Raw genomic sequence first — 23102 nt, 5'->3', positions numbered from 1 at the left:
GAGAACAACAAACAAGGACTAGAAAAAGAAGAACGAAAAAAAAAAAAAAAAAGATATGAACCGCCGCTTTTGTGTGTAAAACAAAAAAAAAAAAAGAAAACAAAGAACTTAGAAGCACAAAGAACAAAGAACAAAGAACGGATATGGAAAAACAGGAAAAGAAAAAGAAATTGGTGATATATTTGGCCAGACACAGCCTAGTACTCGCTAGTGTCTAGCCTCACCACACTTGACCCACGACTGGTGTCGCGGTATTTGGCCGATCGCTCCCGCTCGCGGCCCGTCCCGAGCCCAATCGCCCCGAGGGCATGATGTATGAGAACAGCGGCAACGACAATGGAGCCGCCCTCCTCAACCGCTACACTATCGTCGCGTAGCCACACTGCAGCGCTATAGTATGCGACGCCTGCCAGCTCGGCAACGCTAACGACAGCCTCGGCAAGCGTCTTGGCGAAGGCGAAACCTGCCACTGAAGACGACGACCCCGACGCATTGCCAGACCCGGAATCATCGGGACCAGCGTCTAGCCTGGAGGAGACCGGGGTTGGGGCAAAAAGTGACGTTATACAGGTCCAAACAGGGAATACGGCCATAGCGCCGGCTAGGCATAGCGCGGCCTCGCGACAGAGAAGGCCAAGGTCGTCGTCGACAGCAAGCGAAACGGCCCAGAGACCACCGACCTGCAACACGAGGAGAGCGGGCAGCGCCAGAGGTGAGTGGAGGAGCTGCAGTGCGAACGGGTTCGGAGGCGGATTCGTAGAGGCGATGTTGTGCTGGGCGGCTCGCTGGGCAATGATCTGTGGTGATGAGAAGATCGAGCTAATGCTTCCAGCAGGAGATGTGGCACGAACGGAGGCTGAGTCAGCCGCAGTGCTCTCGTCATCGGGGCCGAGAGAGAAGCTGCGATTGAGATAAACGGCCAGATCGGTGCGTGGATCATTCTTGGGGGTTGGAGCGAAGAAGCGTGCGTCAGCGAAAGTTACGGGTGGTGTCGATTTTTCTTTCTGAGGAGAAAGACCGTTGGTGAAGGGATCGTCGTGACCGTTGTGGCTAGGCGGGCTTTCAGGCCTGGAAGCTGCAAGCGCGAAGGGATTCTTGCTACGGGGTGTTACGGGTGCTCCAAACGCGTTGCGACTGTAACCTCGTGAAGTCAAAGGCGACGAAGCCGAATTCAGGGCAGATGATGCCGTCATGGCAGCTGCACGCTGTGAGACATAGCGCTGTGTAGGTGTCTGTGAGCCTTTGTACCGCGAGAATCCAAGGCTATTGTCATGGGGAAGCTGCACAGACGAAGAGAACGGGTTGAGTGAAGAGGCGCCAGACTGGAAAGTTGATGGAGGCTGAAAAGCCGAAGGAACAGGAATTTGTGGCTGCGTAGGTGACCAGTCCATGGCGTCGTCATCCTGAGAAATAGCCTGCAGACGCTTTGGGGTGTGGTTTTTGAAGCTTGACTGCTGCACTGGGGTAGTGTGAGAAAAGTTGGAGTGGCGAGAGACTGGACTGCCGCTTTGAAGAGGCGACGAGTCCATGTGAGGCCGGGAGCTCCCAATTGGTGACGAATTGAAGTTTGTCCGGCGTAGAGGCGAAGGACTGAGAGGACTGCTAGGCCGAGGCGGAGAAGTAGTCAAGATGTCGTCGAGAATGGACGAGAGTGATTTTGCTTCAAGTTCGCGCTTGGCCTCGGGCTCTGCGCGGCTATGGCTGCGGATGGGGGCGGGCGACTTGTCGGGTCTAGACAAGGAAGACGGAGACTCGCTAGTGGCAAAGAGGGGCGTTGCGTCAAGCTTGACAACCGAACGCGAGGCAAGCAGCAGCTAGAGGGGCAGACGAGAGAGGTTAGCGAATATTAAAAACCAGGGAGGGAAGATAAGCCCCATCCATATCTGAACTGGCTGGTGATACTTACGTAGATAAACACCATAGAAGCAACAAAATGCACGCTCAAATGCGCCATCGCTTCGTCCGCCTGACTAGACTCCATATCGTCTAGACGGGGAAATACGAAACGGGCTACAAGCCCGCCCGCCTGCAGCCCATACCACGAGCCAAGGCCTAGAACTGGCTTAGAAAAGCCGCGAAATACCTGCGGGAAACGCGGATTCCACCATAGCGCCATCAGCGAGGCTACCAAGCCGAAGTTGAGTATGTCATGGGCGGGCGGCAGCAGACGGACGGCGGTGCTAGCTAGCCTTATACTGCGTATGAACCATTGGGGCCGACTAAGCATGTCTAGGAGCGGCACGGCTAGCCTGTCTAGCATAGACATGTGCCAGAGCAGCTGTGCGACGACACCAGCCCACCACAGAGCTTTGCCCGAACGGTGTAGTACATCGAGACTAGTCAGCCCTTTTCGCGCGTGCCGATTAGCGCGGCTCTGTTCCATCATGCGACGGAGATAGTCTGTTTTGGCAGTATATCGGGCCTGGCGAAGACGCGCTGCTACTTTGGGTTCGCATGCAGCGCAAATCTGAGGGTATCGCTTCTCGAGGCCGGCCCGAAAGGAGTAGTAATTGCGCTCAAGAGCGGCATACTCGGGATCGTTAGGGTCTTCCGGCAGATACTGAGCTAGGGAAGAGGTGAAGAGATGTTGGTTCTTGACGCAGGTTTTGCAGAAGATAGAGTCGCGTGGCTCAAGTGAGGCCGATGATACACGTGATGGTCGAGCAAAATGGGCTGAGGATGGAGCGAGGGTTGCCTGAAGAGGGGGATCGGTAATGTCGCCGGCCTAGAGGGTGTTCGAGTTAGCGCTTAGACTAGTGCTGGGGAGAGCTGCAAAGAAGGCATTGGAGGGATGGCACTGAAGATATTCCAAGTATCTTATGGCTAACCTACCTCGTCCAAATAATTAGTTGCCTCACAGCTGGGGCATTCAAAGCTTGTAATCCCCGACTCGTAGCGCCAGCCCTGCGACTTGTTGCAGTAGAAGCAGCGCAAGACTCGGGGGCGCCTTATATGAGGCATAGTGGAGGGTGTGTATGAAAAGAGAGGAAAGAAGAAAGCGCGCGGGAACAAGACAGTAGAGCTAAAAGGCCAGGCTCGAGATTGTAGGTCGATTAGAAGAGCAGATAATATGGATCAGAGAAATACAAAAGCATGCAAGAGAGGTTAATCTCACGATAAGCCAGAAGGAAAGAAGCAGGAAAACCAGCGAACAAGTAAACGAAAACATAAAACAAGTCGTCCAGACACCTCTGTTTTGCCAGCTTGTCTCAAGCCAAGATAGACTCTGCTTCTTATCCCCAAAATAGACAGCTCGGGCTTGTTTGCTCTGCTTCTCCCGGAATGCCACACAGCGCACTCAATGCCAGAAAAATCGGTGCCTGAGCTAAGGACTGACGATCCCTAAATCTGCAGTCTATTTAGCAATGCAAGGGGTAACAGCCAGATAGAAACAAAGGGCGACGAGATGGAATTTGCGTAAAGCCCAGCATTGTTAGCCCGCAATTTGCAGTTTGGCTTGCAATCTGGTTTGCAGCTTGTTTGGTTTGTTGGTTGAATCTGTGTCTCTGTTGTTGAGAATTATGAAACTTTTTTTAGCCGCGCTGTTTGGGATGATGGAAAGTGCTCACCGAAAGACACCGAAGGATACCGAGGCCCGTGATTGGGAGGCGTGGGGATACGGGTAATTTTTATTGGTGGTTCACCGAGATCCAGAGTGTTCCCTCGCTTTGGTTGGGCCGTCTGGGGTTTGATTAGAGGATGCACCACAGACCGACGACTGCGTAGCTTTTAATTGGCTATATTGCCGCATCATAATCATAAACGCGCTTCACCTGCCACTACATATGTGGCATCTGGCACCACCTGCCAGTCCATTCCCAAATCAAGCCTGCTTTCGTGACATCACCATCAGATGTAGTCTTGAACGACTAACATCATCGTTATTCAAGACCAATACCCATCACTCCATTATTCCACACAGATGTCCAACACACAGTTGCCTTCGGTCGCCGTGGAAAATGCACCGCCACCACTGCATACCCCGCCGTCGCGTCGTTCACCGCCTTCCTTCCCGCTCCATCTAACGATTCGCTTCTCTTCCGCTATCCCCGATATCGACCTCGACATCCCTTTACCATGGGCTGTGCGTGTCGCAGCTCTTAAGCGCCAAGTGCGTGCTCAGCTTCCGCCAGCCGACCAGAACCGAAGTTTACGTCTGATCTATCAAGGCCGCATGCTCACCGATGCCGCCCTACTTGGCAGCGCTGTGAAGCCGCCACCGCCACCACGTGGAGGCAGCATTTCGCGAACTTCCACACCCGACCTTATAGATGATAGCGCTCACGATAGGATAATTCCCGGTCGTATTTCAAAGGGCAAAGATCCTGAAGCGCGCCAACGCATATATATTCTCGCCAGTTTAGGCCCCCCTCTTGACACCGCCGGTCTAGCTACCGAGGACCGCTTGGCCAACACGCCGCCGACTCCCACGCATAATGATCCTGACGAAGCTCACGCTGGCGCTGATATCTGTGACAACACCCCAGCCGGTCTAAGTTCGTCCCGGCATCTGTTCTCCGCCACTGGAGTAGCCGGAATGCGCAGTCGTGGGGCATCTCCACTAGCTCGGGCGCCGCGCGGCTTCGACCGCCTGCTCGATGCAGGCCTGTCGGCTAGTGAAGTCAACCAACTCCGTCTACAGTTTTCATCGATTCAGGCTGCCCGCCATACGCCTGACACAATGCCATCGCCCGACTCGCTACAGCGCATGGAAGATGCGTGGATCGACTCTAATGCCACAGGTCCAGTGGCCGAAGCGGCAGCAGCGGGTGCAGGCGGCGAAACAGAATCTGGAGAGGACTTGAGTGCAGAAGACTCAACGGACGGGCTATTGCGCGGACTGGTGCTAGGCTTCTTCTGGCCCCTGGGCTGCTTTAGCTGGGCATTGAGAGAAGAGGGCATGTGGTCTAAGCGAAGACATTATTCCGTATGGGTGGGCGTAATCCTTGGAGTTAGCATAGGGACGCTACGGTATCTTGGTAGCGAAGGTGGTTGAAAAGGCTGGTCGCATACAGCAAGTAGTTGATGAATGTGTTACGATATGTGTGTACAATAAAGTAAATATGATGTTCACGAGCAAGTTAGTCTTCTAATGACTGCTTGCGTCAATTAACCCGCGGCCAATCTGTTTTTCTATGAATCACTGAAATATTACTCTATCAGGCTTTACTTTTGGTCGTCTCACACTCTCCCCTCCCCTCCCCTCCCCATTGCTTTTGCTACCCTTACAGGTACAAGCTCTGTGCTGCCACAATGTCGCGCTTCAGCTTGCCCAGCGACTCCTCAAACTTCTTAGTCAAGTCTTCACTACCCATCACACGACTAGCCTCGGCCATCTGGCGCAACAACTCCTCAAGTCTGCGGAAATGGCGAATCAACGAGCCCTCGTAGGCATCGGTCAATTTGCTATAAAGTAAGGGTTAGTAACCACGACTTGTCTCACCATCCTCCTCTAAAGAACCAACTTACCAGATGTCAATAAACTGCGAGCCCTGGCACCACAGGTACACCGTGTCCATGAGCTGCCACTTCAGCTTGCCTACATACGCCTCAACATCGATGTCTAGCTTGCTCTCCTGCGATACTTTGGCGATCATGCGCGCCTTGATAACGGCCTCGCGGAACGGCTTGTCAAGTGGCTCCTTGAGCGGATCAGCAGTGACCTTCTCATCAAAGACAAAAATGCTCAGCACGGCCGCGCACAGCTCGGGGCTCAATTCGTTGAAAAAGCGATCGAAGAGCAGCTCAGCAAGCAGCAGCTCATGACCCTCGGTCGACGAGATCTCGCAGGCAACACGACCCTTGAGCTGCACGACTTCATTCTCGTTGATAAAGTCTAGGCGTCGTAGCACACGCATGCGTGCCTTGAGTTCATCCAATTGGCCAATTGTGTTGGCCTTCACGATCGCCTTCTTCTGCTCCTTGATGCGCTCCGTAAGCCGAGCCTTGGCTGCGTACTGCTCCCATGCCTCTTTGAGTAGCGGCGAGCTATGCAGCGGGTTGGTTAGTAGACGAGCTTCAAGAACCTCTGTCTTGCGCACCAACTTCTTAAACGAGTCGTCGCGGATTTCCATGTGATCAATAGGGTCCAAAAGCGGCAGGCCATCGGGAAAACGGCGCATAATCTCGTGGAGGTGGGATTTAATAGAGCCCATTGCGGGAAGCGTGTCAAGCGCCTTGGGCTTGAGTTTTATCTGGCTCAGCGCCTTGACGCAAGTAAGGAGACATGACACACGCTCAAGGCGCATCTTGCCACCGGGGGTCTGCGGCCGCAGCTCGGTGGGGAATGGCAACCCAGGGTTAGTAGCCAATGGCTCAGGAGATTCAGCATCAACTGGCAACACAACGTCAATCAGGTATGCTTCCTGAGGCGGGTAGTCAGGTTCGCCCATCTTGGGGGCCCGGCGTTCGACCAGGTTAACTACCACACCCCAGCCATAGTCATTGCCAGGGTGCAGGTTGGAGTCATCAGCCGATGCCGGGTCAAAAATGCGAACCAGGCGACCCGGTGTCAGATGGCCCTTGCATATTTCGGGCAGCTGCATGACGGAAAGCATGTCGCGGCGGTACACGTTGATCTGCTGGCGAATGGTGTAGTACTCCTTGATGGCAGCCTCGTCTGAGATGACTAGGTTGTCGCGTTCGTGTTGTAGCTCCATCATCTTGTTCTCCAAAGCTGGCAGGGACGCCGTGTTCTGGAACTGGTGGAAGCAGTTTTTGAGCATAAACTCAGGGGATACAGACTCGATACGCAGCAGATTGAGCACCATCGTATAGCCGAGATAAAAGGCAGACACTAGGCGATCGTGCTCACCAACTACAACAGCACGGGCTACATCGGGATCCATGGAGTCGTCGAACAACGTAATAACAATACCACGCAGATCCAGGCCACGACGGCCAGCACGGCCTGACATCTGTACGTACTCTGATGCTGAGAGCGGTCGGCGGCCGGTGCCATCGAACTTCATGACAGACGTGAACACGACGGTCTTGGCCGGCATGTTGAGGCCAATGGCAAAGGTTTCTGTAGCAAATAGCACCTTAATAAGGGACTCTTGGAACAGAATTTCAATAACCTCTCTTAGAATTGGGAACAGGCCCGAATGGTGCACACCAATGCCACGTTCCAGCAGCGGTAGAATTGACTTGATGCCAGGAAGCTCACGGTCGGCCTTGGGCAGCGTCTCAATAGCATTGCGGAAGACAAGTCGCACTTTGTCTCGCTCACTGTCGTCGTTGAAGCTGTACTGCGAAATTTGCATAGCTAGCGACTCGCACTCGCGCTTGCTGAAGGAGAAGATGATGGCGGGGTCGAAGCGCTTAGTGATTATCATCTTGACAATCTTTTTAACGTCTTTGCCCGTGTCACTGGCGCCGTTGTTGCGGCCGCCCTTCTTCTTGTTTCCGCCGCCACCAGCGCTCTTAGGTCCGCTCTCCAGTGCCTTCTTGCCCTGCTCCACTAATTCAATAGCCTGGTTGAAGTTGGCTTCTTTGAAGTTTTTCTTTTCATCGACTACAAGCAGCATGCAGTCACTACCCGCTGGATAAAAGTAGTTGCGCAGCGGCGTCGGTCGGAAGTCTGTGTATACAACGTGGCATGCCTGCTTATGGATCTTGGCGATCCATTCGGCAAACTCGAACGCGTTGGGGATCGTAGCTGACAGAAACACATACCGCACCTTGTCAGGAAGCAAAATAATGGTCTCTTCCCATACCACACCACGCGTCTTCTCGCGCAGATAATGCACCTCATCGAAAATGACCCACGCAACTTCACGCATGATTTCAGAGCCGCGATACAGCATGCTCCGCAAAATCTCTGTGGTCATGACCAGACACGACGCCGTGGGATCTGTTGTAACATCGCCAGTGATTAACCCAACATCACCAAAGAGTTCCTTGAAGTCTCGATACTTTTGGTTACTGAGTGCCTTGATGGGTGATGTGTAGATGACACGCTGATTACGCTTCAGACACTGCGCGATGGCATATTCAGCCACCACCGTCTTTCCAGCCGATGTATGCGCAGCAACTAGCACACTCTCATCTCTCTCGATTGAGGCTACCGAGTAGGCCTGGAATGGATCAAGCTTGAACGGGTATGTGCGGGCCGGCTCGGCGGGAGGTTTATGCTGCGAGATTGGGATGTACTCGTACTCGAGATCGGGCGGCAGAGCTACTTGATGGGCTATATTGTGCGATAGTTTAATCGGCTCTGCAGCGCCAGCCTCGCCGCTCTCGCCGGTGCCAGAAGCTGCCCCACTGCCATCGTCGGCATCGGGGGCAGCATCGACCTGTCGCTCGGCGGCTGTCTCAAAAGTATCCGTTAGAACGGCCTCGGCCTCATCTTGCTTTTTCCGGCGCTTGCTATTATGCTTCTTTTGACTTGATGTTTGCGCGTTATTGTCATTATCGTTATCGCTGTCTTTGTCGAGATCAGAATCGGCATCGGCCTCATCGCTGTCTGCGTGGTCGGATTCGGCGTCTGAACTATCAGTGCTGTGCTGCGAGCCGGCGGACTGCATCTCCTGGTCGCTATCTGAAAGACTGGACTTGGCCTTGCGCTTCAATGATGACGGCGATGCCTTGGCAGAGGACTTAGCCTTCTGGGCGCTGCTATGAGACTCGATGCTTTCCTCATCTGAGCTGGCGTCCGGATCAGGCGCCTGCCCAAACACATCAAACATGTCATCCATAACGAATAAAACTGCACGTAGCAAGAAATAGGTCTAGGGGCAGCACAGAACGAGGAGGGTGTCTTAAGCTATACACAGAGAAGAGGAGAGGACAAAGAGCAGCCAACAGCTGTCTAGAGTATGAGAGACCTTGGACTTAATTTTCAATAGAGAGAGAAGAGTGAACAGAGAAAAGACAAGTAGAAGAAAAAAGCACGAAACAGCGCTGGACTTATTATTTTATTTGCTCGAGAATTTGCAAATTAAATACAAGCCATTAATCTGAAAGCCAAACCAAACTTCGATCCATGTTGACTTTTTCTAACTTTTTCTAACTTTTTTTTTTGCGGCATCAAGGTTTCTGCCACTAAGATAAGAAAGCCCACAATTTGGTCAACATTTTAGAGATTTGATGACCTAATCATTGGCATCTGACGTAAGCAGGCCTGTTTAGTAGTCCTGCTCTTTTGATTGGCTGTCTGGCCTTTTATAGTGGAGAAGACCCGCGTGATTGACGCCAGGCCAATCTCAAGAAAAGTGAAGCTTTGCCTGAGATCACGGCTTTTTCTCTTGTTGTTTGCTCTTGTCGATCGAACCTTTTCTACGCCAATTGTAGGTAGTCATGAGCATCTAACCCCCTCGGAGCTTTTCTCCTTTCCTTTTGATCAATTGAATGGCATTCATCTTCGTTCCCGAGCAACTACCGGCTAACTGAAAATCTCACGAGAAAAAAACAGCCATCACCCCACCCACACCAAAAGAAATACCCAACCAACTCTATCCAAAATGATCGCTGCCATTCGTTCGCAGGCCACCGGCCAGATTGCCAGACGTGCCTTCTCCACCTCACGCGCCCAGATGAGCTCGCCCTACCACTACCCCAGCGGTGCCGGCAGCAACCTGCCCTTCAACCCCAAGTCCAAGTGGTTCGGTCCCGGCTTCGTGCTGTTTGCTGTTGCTGGTTTCGGCGCCCCCTTTGGCATTGCCGGTACGTCATATCGCTATTTGGAGGAACAGAGCCGATGTATTTGCTCTCGGCTAGGCGGCGACATTGATCTAAGACCGCCAAATTTCGGGATTCGTATACTAGACGACGATGGCTAACAATTCTTTCTTCCCCAATGCAGTCTACCAGACCTACAGATCCAAATAAGTAACTCACTAGTGGCGTTTCAAGTTTTTCTTTTTGGGGAAGTTGCAGTGGTTGCTGCCATAGTAAATACACTACTCCCATCACTAAACATTCCACTCAACGCTCCAGAACGGTTGGTTTGGCACGCCTGTTTTGAATTGCTGCCAACCATTGATATTTGCGAACGTGACCCTGTTTGTCTATGAATAAACTGTATCTTACACTTGCTATACTGTACATGACTTTACTATACACTCAACTAGCAACACCGCCTAGCTATCTTGGCCATGTGGGAAAACTCCTGTCCATTGTGAGATGGACGCACCTCCTTTAAGTCGGTCAAGTTGCCCTACATAGTCCCTATGCTCAACAACCCTACGCATGAACTGCTCTAGATGCAAGACCTTGGTCTTGTTGAGAGTCCATCGTTCCTTTAACTGTGCATAGGCGCCTAGTACGTCCCGCTGATCACCACAGCGCATAAACGCTCGTAAAGCCCACATCACCATCCATGTGTCAACGTACACGCCCTGAACGTTTGCATCTAGTGTGTTGAGTAGAGCCGTGAAGATGCTCTGCAGACGCTTCTTGCTAAAGTCTGCTCCAGAATATGTGCCGCCGTGCCGACTAAAGGCCTCAAATAGCGTCACGAAAATACGCCCATCCATGGGCACCTGGAACCAGCGCATATCATCTAGATACGCCGCCACACGGGACATATCACCTACGCACACCGCATAATGTTGCACTAAGATGCGGTAGGTGCGAGTGTCCGGCGCCATGTTGGTGTTCGCTTGCATCTTACTCCTCAAGCGGGGGTGGCGCCGAGCTAGTTTAGCCCACATCATCAATACTCGAGTGATGACGCGCCTTGCTCTATAGTCAGCCGGTGGAGGTCCAAGCCCGCCATCACTGCATTTCTTCATGCGGGCATAAACATAGTCGGCTGCGACTTCTTCGCCTGCATTTAGGAACCCGGCGATAACGCAGTTTAGTACGACGTCGTCGATCATTTCGCCGGCTAGAACCATGTCCTTGTAGGCGGCTCTCACTCCATCGCCGTCCTGGCGGAGACCAAAGTAGTGGATGAGGGAGACATGATGGTACCGGTTAAACTTGATTCCGCGTGCAGTCATCTCGGAGTAGATACCTTTAGCTAGAGTAAAGTTCCCGCACTTGGTTGCTGCGTCAAAAAGCATGTTGAAAGTGACTTCATTTGCTTTAATGTGCGATTCATGCTCCATCTCACGCCATATCTTGAGTGCAACCGAAATCCAAGAATCATCCCTATCGCGAATAAAGCGCTTTGCAAAAGCCATAGAATAGTTCCATTCGTAGTGGGTCAGGGCCAGGCCACATGCTTTAACATCCTCAACAAGAGAGTAGTATCGCAGCATGGCCGGTGAGTCGTAGCGCTCGGGGGTCCCAAAAGTCCGCAGAAGACGATGCCGCATTGCTGCCGATATATGCAGCATCCGGGGCTCCGGTAGCTTCTGATATAAGCGGAAAATGGACAGTAATGAGATTCGATTGTTGCCGCGTGACCGCTGGCGGACTGCAAAGAGTAGCTCGGTGTATATTTGCAGAGAATGGTCACTCCGGCCTACACTGTCTTCTAGCGATGGATAGTCATAGTCATCAGGCCTGTCTGAGGCTCTCAGTCGTGGTCCATCCGAATTGGCATAGCGTCGAAGATACGTATCTTGGTGAAAGTCGAGATACTCTTCTACATGACCAACCGGCGTGTCATCTATCATGGCGAGTAGATCCAAGGTACCGACAGCCGCCTCAGCTGAGTGAGGTTCCTTTCTAACCCTCATTAGGCTTTTCAGCCTAGATTCTGCAGCTGGCTTGGTGGCAGCTCTAGACTCTAACTCCATGCTAGACCCCGATCTCATTTCTAAGTACGCCCTATGGTCTACTTTTGACTCTATGTCGGCCTCGTCAGCTGCTTCCTGCAGCCCATCCGCCGGGCTTTCCACCCTTCGCGAGCTCCAAAGTGATCTAGAAGCTACTGGCATGTATAGTACGGATGATGATGGGGTGAAGAATGTTGAGAAGAGCCATTGTGATGACTTGCAGCAGGCTTGGCTCTTAGGCTGGGTCAGTCTACGAGCAGACGGTCGCGGGATGCTGAGCGCTGAAGAAGGGCTTGCAGGCTGAAAGTATATCGGGTGAGTGGTCGGCAAGCCCCCAGAGCCTGAGGTGGCGATGGCCGAAGCGACTAGCCGGAACGCAGCAGTGCACGTAGTGGCTCCGTCGAGTCTAGCAGGAGTTTTCATGAGCAGGCGATCATGACATCCAGCAAGGAGTGGCGACCAGGATCTCCTACAGGTGAAAAGCAGCTCGGAAGAAAAGAAAGCGGAGAAACCTTGCCTGTATAGCAGAAGCAGCTAAGGGTCAAGTAATGGCAGACGGCCCACGATGCAGTCTCTTTTTCCCAACGGCTTGCGGATTTCAATTGTTGATACAGCCTTCCCATTTGCCTGAAAAAATGCAGTGCATGTGATTGGCTACAAGCTCACACAGAGAGGGGACCTTTAATGTGGGGAGTTGGCAGGATGCAGTAAAGCGCATAGACTTTAACCGGGTAAAGTCCGGTGATTCTTCAAGCTAGGCAATTTTTGACAGCCGACGTGCAACTCAAGGTTGAAGCCATCATGAAAGAGTTATATTGACAGCATCTTGCCCATCGTCGCCCATACGTCACATATAGTAAGTCCTTGTCCAAAAGGATCGATTGCCCTCTCTGCCGGATATTCAGGCAGCCGCTACTATTGAACTGCCTACGAGACTTGAAGCTACAGCAATTGGAAGCCGTATCTCTAACCTCTAACCTTGGAACACAGAAATGGGCCGCCAAATACGTCCCCGCAAGGTCTATCAGGCCGTCGCCCAGAGCCTTGCCTCCCCCATTCTTCCGAACCAGAAATTTACTGCCACCCGCCCACCGTGGTTCGATGTCCTTCACGCTGTCCCGCCGTCTGAGATCTTGACACGACATGTCGCCGTCCAGCTGAACGAGAACAAGAAAGCTCTGAAGCGCCCTGGAAAGCCCCGCAACCTGTACAAGCCGCAACAGATCCGCTTCCCTGAAGATTCTCTGCGCGCCAATTTTTACCGAGACCATCCATGGGAGCTGGCTAGACCGCGACAGATAGTGGAAACTGACGGCTGTGATGCCTACAGAGTGGATTGGAGCCAGGGAGTTGTGCAACCGCGTATGCAGCTGAGCGGTGAATGGTAAGTGCGATAACCTTTATTTGCAAAAGAACGTTCAAGTAGCAGAAATTCTGACTCTTGTTGTTTCCAATAGCGTTGTCCAGCGGCAGATGTGGCTCATGGAGAACGAAGGCCTATCACAAGACGAAGCCTATGACAAAGCACGTCGCGAGCTTTATGAGGAACGCCACCTTCGGGAACTGCGCAGTCGCATTTCCGTCGAAGAAGCGCGTTATGTCGGCGCCTACTTTGGCAAGTCCCGTCTAGAGTTAGGCATGGAGGAGGAAGACCGCGCTTATGAGCGCTGGAAGAAGCTAGCCGCTGTCCAAACAGAAAAGTTAGCTGCGATGCGTTCGGTGGTTGAAGCAGACAATGAGACAGACGATACCGTAGATGTCGAGGCTATGGTTGAGAATGCCTAAGTTAGACTGTGCAAAGACAGAGTGGGGGTGATGAGGGGACGGAGAGACGATGGGAATGTTTCTGCTGTTCAACAGCCAGATCTGTATCAACATATGACGTTTGTAGTACTACCATTATGACAACTTTGTAATAACACATGGGAAAGGGCTTGCGAGTAGTAGCTCTCACAACTGAAAGACTATGGGACTAGCAAGAGGGGGCATGTTGTACGTGATAAGGTATGGGTGGCCCAGGTTCACATAGAGGTTCAATGGGGCAGATTCAAGTGATACACAGTGTTTTTTTATCTATCTAGGGTATCATTTTATAGTCTAGTGTACAGGGTAACGTTTTTTCGTTATAGTATCAGGCGCAGTCGTAGTAAATAGGCAGTTTACGCATCCATATGTAAAGCAGTCCACCTTGGTCAGCCTAAGCCACTTGGGTGGACATGCGTGCATGTAGTCTATTTCAATACTCCTTTCTGCGTGTGTAGCAAGTCGATCATATTGAGGGTGGAAATGGTAGCCAAGCTGAGGTTTCCGACTAGGGTATATATGTATGTCATGTCATAGCCACGAACATGGGAGAGTCTTAATCGACGATCTTGTTTGGTCGGTTTACTGCTTTTTCGCTTGCAGAATCAGAACCACCATATTAACTAGATATTGCGGGCAAGTCATCCTGTTTCGAGAGCATTGTCGTTAGCTTCCGTTTTCTGAAGGTAGTTAACTCATAGTGACTTACAATGTCATAGATCACCCGGATCATCAGGCTGCAGCTTGGGCACACAGCAATGTCTTCAGAATCTTGCAAATCCAGTAGCGCAATCTGGAAGCGGTCTCCGCAGGGACACGGATAAAAGTAGGTTTCCAGATCTTCGTCGTACTCCATATCTTCAATCTCGATCTCGTCGTAGATCGCAACATCGTTGTCTTTAGTCATGGCGGGCAGCTATCATGAGGGCCCCAAATAAATAGCCAATGCGAACGGGCTTCTAGACAAGTCCAGCTGTTGTTGATCAGAGTATGACTTAATGATGTCACTCCAACTGGGCCATCGTCAAGCCGACTTAGACTTTTTTTTTCTTGCGCCCCGCGACGCCACATATACGCCTCATGCCTAGCGCGCGATAGTGTGGCGCTATATATTCCCCAGATTCTTTCAGCGGCTATGATTGCCTTTGGAGAAAGAAGCTTAGCTTATTTGGGCGCAAAAAGCATTGAGTCGAGTTAGAGTTGGAGATGTGTACGGGATTTATGTCCGAGGAAACTGCGAATGTGCTTCGCTTCTGTAGTGTCTGATCACATGCACAGGCTATTGATTTGGCAGAAGGAGAGAAAAGAAAACCAGGGTAGTATGTAGGTATATCATAGTGGTGTCAGCCCGGCAGAGGATGAGTCGAGGCTCTACATACGTCAGAGACAGGGGTATACAAAACTACTTAGCTTGTAGCATGTGATGTGCATGCAACAGGCAAGAGCCGAGGGAAAACTGAGCAAGCAAGCGCCGCGCATTTATCAAGCGGGCTTAGTCTTGTGACTTGTGCTTCACGAAAGCCCTCTAAAGAAGGGCGATTCAATTTTTAGTCTTTTCGCTCTTTCCATGTTACCTTTTACACACTCCATACCATCAATTAATTGTATTTCGAATTGCAACTGTTGGTTTTAGTTTTCAAGCGTGGGTATCTGTAAGCTCTTGTTTACGTATCTCCCTCACTCAAACACATGCCCTCCCGTGGCTTTTGTTGAGTCAGTTTGCTCCTACCGATTCTGTCGGAGAATACGCTGTCACTTTTTTTCTCAGCCGCCGGTTATCATATTATTTCTGTGTGCTACTTCTTGCAGTCTCTTCACACACTACGGCTACCACTCCCTTGGTTGATTTGCGCCATTCATTCTCAAGCCAAACCATCATCACCATCGTTGCTACTGTGGAAATCATTCGCACAATCGCTACTATATCGAACGACCAGCTTAATACCTATTAGCCTACCATAACGAGGCTGCTCCCAACCTACGAAGCCCTTTTATCTAGCCAATATGGCGGCACAATCCAAGGTGGCTTTTTCGTCCTTCCATCACGAAAAGTCCGCCAAAAAGATAGTCTCCCAGCTCTCAGCACTCTACCTCAAGCACCGCAGTCGCATATCCGCAGCTGTATGGATATCGCTCTTTGTTGCGCTGCTTAATAGAATACGAAATGCTGTCACTGCCCAGAAAAGGGCCTCGTTCCCCTCCGCGAAATCTACAGTAGCACTAGATGCATCAGCTGACGGCATTCCAGCGCCTGGGAAGCGGCGCCGGGTCGAACTGAACAGAGAATTTTTCCGGTCCTTAATGAGGCTAATCAAGATCGTGATCCCAGGATGGAAGAGCAAAGAGGCAAGGCTCCTGATCAGCCACAGCTTCTTCCTAGTTGTGCGCACTCTGATTTCGCTCAAGGTTGCCGCAATGGATGGCGCTATTGTGAAAAGCCTGGTCAAAGGCAACGGCCGGGAATTCTTGAAGCAGATCATGGGCTGGATGCTAATTGCTGTCCCGGCAACATTCACAAACTCCATGGTAAGAAGAAACCCCCGCTATTATAAGCCCCAGCACTAACCAGCATTGATCTAGTTATCATGGCACCAAGCGGAACTATCATTACGATACCGAACACGCCTTACCCAGTTCATCCATGACAAATACCTATCAAGCATGACATTTTACGGCTTAACAGCCCTAGACGACCGCATCAAAAACCCCGATCAACTAATTGCCGTCGATGTCGCCAAGTTCAGCAGCAGCATGTCCGAGCTCTACAGCAATTTAGCCAAGCCGGTTCTTGATATGGTAAGTTGCAATACATAGTAACTTCCTAGCCATATGACATAAATCAGGTCAATAAGTACGTGGCTTAGATGCTAACTCGTCAAACAACCAGTCCATCTACACATATTCGCTTTCCAAGAGCGTAGGCAGTGAGGGTGTCCTTTTCATGTCTTTATTAGTACAAATTTCCGCCAATGTCATGCGCCTTCTTACTCCCCCCTTTGGCAGATATGTCGCCGACGAAGCCCGCCTCGAAGGCGAATTCCGCTTCCAGCATTCCCGCCTCATTGACCACTGCGAAGAGGTCGCCCTATATGCCGGCCATGAAGTCGAGAAGGACACACTCGACAAGGGTTACTTCACGTTAATCAAGCACGTCAATTATATTCTGAGGCAACGCTTATACCACGGCTTTATGGAAGACTTTGTCATCAAGTACTTCTGGGGAGCTTTGGGCCTACTTTTGTGTAGCGTTCCTGTGTTTGTGAAGCTGCCCGTCGCTGGAGGCGCCCTGAAGGGCATTAGCTCTATGGGTGATCGCACAGAATCCTTTGTCACCAATCGGCGCATGCTTCTTTCAGCGTCCGACGCATTTGGGCGCATCATGTTCTCGTACCGCGAGATCATGGAGCTGGCAGGCTACACGTCACGGGTGGCATCACTGCTGGATGTCATGGATGACATCCAACGGGGCCATTTTGAGAAAAAGCTCGTATCTAGCAGCGGAATTGAAGATAATGCGGCTGTTCTCCGTGGACGAGGAACTGTGGTTGAAAGCAAGGACATCAAGTTCATAGATGTGCCCATTATCTCACCCAATGGTGATGTATTAGTGCCAGCACTTTCCTTCCAGCTATCTCCAGGCGACCACATGCTAGTGGTTGGCCCCAATGGATGTGGCAAGTCCTCTCTATTCCGTATTCTTGGCGGCCTATGGCCAGTTTATGGCGGAACAGTACACAAGCCCCCGTTCAGTGACATTTTCTATCTGCCCCAGCGACCCTATCTATCGCGTGGCTCATTGCGCCAGCAAATCATCTACCCCGACAGCCCCACGGCTATGGCAGCTCGTGGGGTCAAGGACAACGACCTAATGTTAATCCTGCAGAAGCTGGGCCTAACCAGCCTCGTCGACATGTACGACGAGGGCTGGGATGCAGAGGCAGAATGGCGTGATGTGCTTTCAGGTGGCCTACAACAACGTGTTGCCATGGCACGCTTGTTCTACCATGCACCCAGATATGCAATCCTAGATGAGTGTACATCATCGGTGCCACTTGATGTCGAGAAGGCCATGTACGACGGGGCCAAGGCCCTAGGCATTACTCTGTTAACAGTGTCGCATCGCCGGTCACTGTGGAAGTACCATTCATGGATCCTTCAGTTTGATGGACAGGGACACTATGTGTTTACGAAGCTAGACGCAGAGAAGCGTCTGAAGCTAGAAGATGAGAAAGAAGAACTAGACGTCAAGCTGCGTCAGGTTCAAGAGTGGGAGAAGCGGTTAGAAGAGCTAACAACGAACTAGAAACGGGCCCCAGTAGTGGGTGGAGTAATGGGCAAAGATCTTGACGACAACATACAGACAATGATGATATATATTTAACTGCTATTCCAGAGTGCCTGTGTTTATGCCTCCGATTTTTCCTTCTTTCATGCCCCCTTCCACTTCGCATTTGCCAGGAGGTCGCCCGTATTGAACAGCTCACACTTGATCCTCGATACATCCACGCCCTTGCGCAGCAGAGCCTTGCGAACATCCAACATGAATCCTTCTGGGCCACATATAAAATACTCAGCTGCCCCATAAGCCAGGTGCAAATCCGCGTCTGATATTTTGTCGAGATCAACACGCCCCGTAAAGTTGAAGTCGGATCCAAGGATGTCGCCAGCTTCTGGGGCGGTCTTAAACACAGCAGAGTGAAAATTGCGCCGCATGTGGGCTATACTTCGTATGTATATATCGAAAGCTGCATCGGCATGGGACCCGTGAATCCATGTGATCGGCCTGCACGCTGGCAGCTGCGGGGCCACTACATGATTAGCCAGTGTGGCTGTGGCAGCTATGGACTCTGCTAGTTCTTGTTTCGGTCCTGGCTCTGGCTCCGGCGAGCTAGTGCTAGTGCTATCCACGCTGCCTCGGGACAGCCTGGACGAGCTGAAGCTGAAGCTAGCAGTGCGGTTTGCTGGGGACAGGCTAGGCACAGAGGGCGCTCGTGAATGGGTGCGGCTCCGGGAGAAGAAGGAGGGGACGGGTGAATGTGTGGAGGAAGGAGATGCCGCCTGGACCGAAGACGCGATAGAGTTTTTGGAGGAAATGGGATTAATACGTGATGACGATGATGATGACGACGATGACGATGTTGACGGCGGAGTAGGAACTTGAGCAAGAAGACTGTTCAGAATGCTGATCATGGGAGCAACGCCAACGCCGGCTGAAATCAACACCACAGGCACGCTAGAACCTGAGTTCTCCATGTCCAAGAAAAAGTCGCCGGTTGGGTGGCTCAGCTGCACTATGTCGCCAATGCCGTAGTTGTCGATCAGCGTCGAACTAACCATGCCTGGGCCCCCGTTGGCGTTTATCTCGCGCTTTAGCGTGATGCGGTAGTAGTCTCCCCGCGGCTTGTCGCTAAGCGAATACTGCCGGGTCTGTGTGGTCACATCCTCATAACCCGTGACAGGGATCTGCAACGATACATACTGGCCAGGCTTGAATGCAGGTAGCGGTAGCATGCTGCCATCAACAGGCACTAAATACAACGAAAAGACATCCCGTGTTCGCGTCTCCTGCACCTTGCGCATGATACGGAAAGGACGGAAGCCAACCCAGTCCCCAAGAGAAGCATACAGCTGGGCCTCGCGGCCAGAAAGCATGCGCGCGAGGATGTTGTACGCACGCTCCCAGGCCTCAGCAACGGCAGTCGTGAAGATTGTGGGCCCGAGCACAGTGGAAAAAGCACCCAGAAGGTACTTGCCGACAATGTCATAGTCAGCAGGGCTAATATTAAGAGATACGTGCTTATGGCACACCCGCTCAAGGATGGGCGCAAGTTCAGACATGCGGTGAATGTGCTGGGCAAAAGTCAGGATGATCTGGGTCAGGGCACGTGGCTGGCGGCCATTAAGCTGGTTGGCATTGTTGAAGATGGCGGATAGGGAGGGCTGGGCGTTGAGGAGGTTGCGATAGAATATGGTTGTGATGAGATCGCCGTGAGAGCTGAGGATGGGGATGGTCTCCTTGACGAGCTTGGCCTGCTGGTAGGTGAGGGACATGTCGGCAGAAAAGCCAGAGGAGGCACGCGGGTGACTGAGCGGACGAGTAAAGGAGGAGATAAATGACGAGGACAGGAGAAACGAGAGGGGAGACAGAACAACATGCAAGGAGAGATGAAAAGCAGAGCTTTTAGGAACACAACAACAGTCTTTGCCAGACGTATATAGGGCAGCCAGCCAGCCCCATATAAGTCACACGCAATCACACGCAATCACACACAATTACACACAATCACACACAATCACACACAATCACCGAACAACCACAGTCACCCACCCACAATCCCCAACCCACAATGGTCAGATAGATGCAAGCCAGGCCAGGGGCACAAGGCAACAAAAGGAGAAGGAAGGAAGGAGGAAGAGGTTCCACTCGGGGAAACTGCCTCTCTGTACCGGTGTTTGTCCCGTCCTATTATAGTAGCTTCCTTCGGTTCTTCTTTCTTTCCTTTCTTGGTTTCTCTATCCCCTCTCTCTCTTCTTGGAATATCAGGGCAACGTCTGTCCATCGTATGTTTTAGAACCCCTCCCCCTGGCCTTCCCTGGTCTTTCTAGCCCGTCTGAGTGTCCTGGCCTGCGAAGCCCAGAGCCTGGTTCTCTGTTCTTCGTGTCGAGAAGGAGTCCGCAAAGGATCATTAACATACTCCCACTGCTACCACTATATATTAGCCAAGCAGTTGTTTAGGGGCCCATTGGCCACAGATACGGACAGGAGAATTTTCTGCCCATCTGCCGGCCGGGGTGAGGACAGCCTGCTGTTTCTTCTTTTCTTGCTGTTTTTCTTTCATGCGCTTTGTTAGCCCCATCTAGCCACCAGCCAGTCAGTCAGCCAACCAACCAGCCCAAGCCCAAGCAAGCAAGCAAGCAGACAGATAACCAACACAGCCGCCCCAGCCAAATTGCAGGACTCCCGGCTTCTGCCCCTCTTTTCTCGACCAATATTCTTTGCGTTTTGTTTTTGATTGCTTCATGCAGGCAAAAGTGCACGGCTTCAGTCGAGGCTGACACATTTGATTGTTGACTGCTGACTGTTGACTGTTGACGTATGTCTGCTGTGCTGTAGTACGGTATTGGTCATATGTGTTCAAGCTAAAATCCCTATAAAATGCTGCACAGTCAACAAAAACTTAAAACACCGCACGTGCTGCTTTTTTTTTGCTTTTCTTTTTCGTCTCTTACCGACATCGTACGATTGCTTTCATCAGCCATCCTGGCCCCATAAACAGGCTGCCAAGAGGGCAGACATATTATGGGTACCAGTAATATCGTCCATTGTCTGGTGGTTGTCTATAAATGTAATACTAACAGCAGCTAAATTCCAACCCCCTACAATGTAACCCCAATATGCCGTAACCCTATTCTCATCCTACTGGCGCATTAACATTGGCATTGTTTCGAATCGCATATTGAGTGCTCAAAACACGAGCCACCTTTCATCTTGTTTACCTATACTCGACCAAAACAAAACCAGCCTTGAGCAAACACAACACAACGCGCCCCTCCCCCGCTTCTTTCTGCAGCCATGTTATCCGCAGATGATCTTGTTGCTGTCGTCTCCAGCGAGTGGCTACCGCCGACACGTGATAACTGGCAGTTGATATCAACCGTGTTTGCCATTGTCTTCCCCGTGGTGTGTATACAAGGCTCATGGCGGCTTGTCGCTTGTCTACTTCTTTTCAGGTTACTCTCCGCTAACACTATGTAGTTAGGCATGCTGCAGTTTGCCATCAGTTGGTATGGAATGGGCAAAACTAGTGTCAACAGTCTGCTAAATATCCCAGGTCGCTGGGCGTGGCTGACAATGGAGGTGCCAGGCTTTCTGAGCTTGTCGTACACCATGACTACCCTCCCCGAAAGACTAGGCCTTGATGATTTGCCATGGCAAAACAAAGTACTTGGTGCACTATTTGTACGTACAGTTTAGCAGAATATGATCCGATGGCCGCATGCTTGCATGGCTCGCCGCGTCTGTCTCGCGCCTCCCCTTTCTATCCCTAGCTATATCTAACCGGCCCCCCCCCTTGCTCCTCAGATCATCCACTATGTATATAGGGCCGTACTATTCCCTTTTATGCAGCCTAGCATGTCCCCTATCCATGTTTTAATCTGGCTTAATGCCGCATTTTTCCAGGTCTGCAACGGCATCAGCATCGGTGGCTGGCTTGGTGGCTACGGCCCCACTACTGCCCGCGACTGGATGCCGCACTCCTGGAGCACCGCCCAGTTTGTTGCCGGGATTGCGCTATTCTACATTGGCCTTATGGGAAACTTCTTCCATGACGAGGAGCTGCGCGAGATCCGCCGTGCCGAGCGGCGCAAGCGCGAACGCATCAACTCCTCAGGCGGCAGGCAGCTAGCCGAAAAAGATGTTGATGTGCATAAGCACTACCGCGTGCCGGAAGCAATGCTGTTTAAATGGATCTTGTATCCGCATTATCTCTGCGAGTGGATCGAGTGGCTTGGTTTCTGGATCGCTGCGGGCTTTGGGTGTGCCCCAGCACGGTCATTCTTGGTCAATGAGGTCATGGCTATGTTCCCTAGAGCTTGGAACGGAAGGAAGTGGTACGAAAACGAGTTTGGAGAAGAGAAGATTCGTAGAAAATGGACCATCCTTCCTGGACTATGCTAGTCATTCATGGAACTGCAGTTGCTTGGATGTTTGAGCATGCCCAGCGGCTTTAAGTCAGTAGAAACAAGCGCAAGCCGCGGTAGCTAATACCTATACCCACTTATTAATCATCTAGCTACCCTTCACGCAGCACTGCGTTGTAAATAGAAGCGCTCTGGCGCTAGGCCCTTTTCCTTCTGTCTGTGCTACTGCAATATAGTGGGACTAAGGCTGTTTGTACTACTCTAGGCCACAGAAGCAGTCACAGGCGGGCGGGCCGGGTGCAAAGGGTCTCTCGAGTCTCTCATTTCATTTGTATGTACAACAATGCAATCGTGCGACAGAATTGCGACATCGGACGCTCTGTGATCCGGACAATAGAAGGAACTCGAAGGAGCAGGCCTCCTGAGCCCTTGACTGTCATCAACTCCAGCTTTCTGCCCAGCTTGATGGTCAGCTTGCCTCCGTCTCGCGTGATACGTTACAGAGTTGTAGAGTGAGTCCCGTGTTCGCAAAGTGAGTACACTCATGCAAACAGAAGAGCCACCGGTGTAAAGGATTGGATCGAAGTGTCTTGTTAAAAGCAGCATGGTCTCACTATTAGTGATTTAAATGTAAATTTGGCCGCTTGTGTATCGCTGTTCAGCCGTGGCTTTAGCAGGTTGTTATGCTCGCCGATGCAAACAAGAAAACAAGCCTATCAGGTTTTATTTCGCTCTGTGACGGTGAAGCGCTGTGGCTTTTAATCATGATTTTTCCCATGTCTTGAGCTGTGTTGAGGTGTAAGACAGAAAAGGGGATATGCAGGAACATGCGTCTCAGGGAACACGAACACGCATTTAATGAGAGACACAGGAGGATATCGTGAAAATACACTGAAATAGAACAAGAAACGGAGAAAGAAAGGGAGAATTTCTCAGACCGGAGAAAACGGAAAAGGTAAGAGGGACGGAGGACAAAAGACCGCGGGC

General features: G+C 51.4%; 10 protein-coding genes across 10 annotated transcripts; 5 read left to right on the top strand and 5 right to left on the bottom strand.

Annotated features, from left to right (window-relative positions):
* Positions 1-197: 197 nt before the first annotated feature.
* Positions 198-2961, bottom strand: HOO65_050053 (Integral inner nuclear membrane protein ima1; the record flags this gene model as incomplete). Its single annotated transcript, XM_071003178.1, has 3 exons — positions 198-1814; positions 1907-2725; positions 2833-2961. 3 exons carry the CDS (start codon positions 2959-2961, stop codon positions 198-200), a joined length of 2565 nt encoding a protein of 854 aa, XP_070858112.1.
* A 961-nt stretch (positions 2962-3922) lies between these two features.
* On the top strand, positions 3923-4996 carry HOO65_050052 (DSC E3 ubiquitin ligase complex subunit 3; the record flags this gene model as incomplete). The annotated part of the gene is made up of 1 exon (XM_071000770.1): positions 3923-4996. The coding sequence occupies one exon, from the start codon at positions 3923-3925 to the stop codon at positions 4994-4996; it is 1074 nt and encodes a 357-aa protein (XP_070858111.1).
* A 229-nt stretch (positions 4997-5225) lies between these two features.
* HOO65_050051 (ATP-dependent RNA helicase mtr4) lies at positions 5226-8699 on the bottom strand (the record flags this gene model as incomplete). Its single annotated transcript, XM_071003134.1, has 2 exons — positions 5226-5406; positions 5470-8699. The coding sequence occupies 2 exons, from the start codon at positions 8697-8699 to the stop codon at positions 5226-5228; spliced, it is 3411 nt and encodes a 1136-aa protein (XP_070858110.1).
* Positions 8700-9464: 765 nt separating this feature from the next.
* Positions 9465-9782, top strand: HOO65_050050 (Cytochrome c oxidase subunit VIIc; the record flags this gene model as incomplete). The annotated part of the gene is made up of 2 exons (XM_071003567.1): positions 9465-9666; positions 9721-9782. The coding sequence occupies 2 exons, from the start codon at positions 9465-9467 to the stop codon at positions 9780-9782; spliced, it is 264 nt and encodes an 87-aa protein (XP_070858109.1).
* A 300-nt stretch (positions 9783-10082) lies between these two features.
* On the bottom strand, positions 10083-12092 carry HOO65_050049 (Pentatricopeptide repeat-containing protein; the record flags this gene model as incomplete). Its single annotated transcript, XM_071000769.1, has 1 exon — positions 10083-12092. The coding sequence occupies one exon, from the start codon at positions 12090-12092 to the stop codon at positions 10083-10085; it is 2010 nt and encodes a 669-aa protein (XP_070858108.1).
* A 569-nt stretch (positions 12093-12661) lies between these two features.
* On the top strand, positions 12662-13454 carry HOO65_050048 (mitochondrial 37S ribosomal protein mS23; the record flags this gene model as incomplete). The annotated part of the gene is made up of 2 exons (XM_071003508.1): positions 12662-13053; positions 13127-13454. 2 exons carry the CDS (start codon positions 12662-12664, stop codon positions 13452-13454), a joined length of 720 nt encoding a protein of 239 aa, XP_070858107.1.
* A 637-nt stretch (positions 13455-14091) lies between these two features.
* Positions 14092-14379, bottom strand: HOO65_050047 (Diphthamide biosynthesis protein 3; the record flags this gene model as incomplete). Its single annotated transcript, XM_071003569.1, has 2 exons — positions 14092-14118; positions 14182-14379. The coding sequence occupies 2 exons, from the start codon at positions 14377-14379 to the stop codon at positions 14092-14094; spliced, it is 225 nt and encodes a 74-aa protein (XP_070858106.1).
* A 1097-nt stretch (positions 14380-15476) lies between these two features.
* Positions 15477-17775, top strand: HOO65_050046 (ATP-binding cassette sub-family D member 1; the record flags this gene model as incomplete). The annotated part of the gene is made up of 3 exons (XM_071003222.1): positions 15477-15998; positions 16053-16268; positions 16360-17775. The coding sequence occupies 3 exons, from the start codon at positions 15477-15479 to the stop codon at positions 17773-17775; spliced, it is 2154 nt and encodes a 717-aa protein (XP_070858105.1).
* Positions 17776-17900: 125 nt separating this feature from the next.
* HOO65_050045 (Flavohemoprotein) lies at positions 17901-19523 on the bottom strand (the record flags this gene model as incomplete). Its single annotated transcript, XM_071000768.1, has 1 exon — positions 17901-19523. One exon carries the CDS (start codon positions 19521-19523, stop codon positions 17901-17903), a length of 1623 nt encoding a protein of 540 aa, XP_070858104.1.
* A 1522-nt stretch (positions 19524-21045) lies between these two features.
* On the top strand, positions 21046-22152 carry HOO65_050044 (Steroid 5 alpha-reductase; the record flags this gene model as incomplete). Its single annotated transcript, XM_071003459.1, has 3 exons — positions 21046-21153; positions 21229-21432; positions 21655-22152. 3 exons carry the CDS (start codon positions 21046-21048, stop codon positions 22150-22152), a joined length of 810 nt encoding a protein of 269 aa, XP_070858103.1.
* Positions 22153-23102: the final 950 nt, after the last annotated feature.

The sequence above is a fragment of the Ceratocystis lukuohia genome (genome assembly GCF_044167205.1).
Source record: "Ceratocystis lukuohia strain C4212 chromosome Unknown Supercontig5_pilon, whole genome shotgun sequence".
Taxonomy (NCBI): Eukaryota; Fungi; Ascomycota; class Sordariomycetes; order Microascales; family Ceratocystidaceae; genus Ceratocystis; species Ceratocystis lukuohia.
Note: the sequence above shows the minus strand (reverse complement) of the source record. Positions and strands in the feature narration are given on the sequence as shown.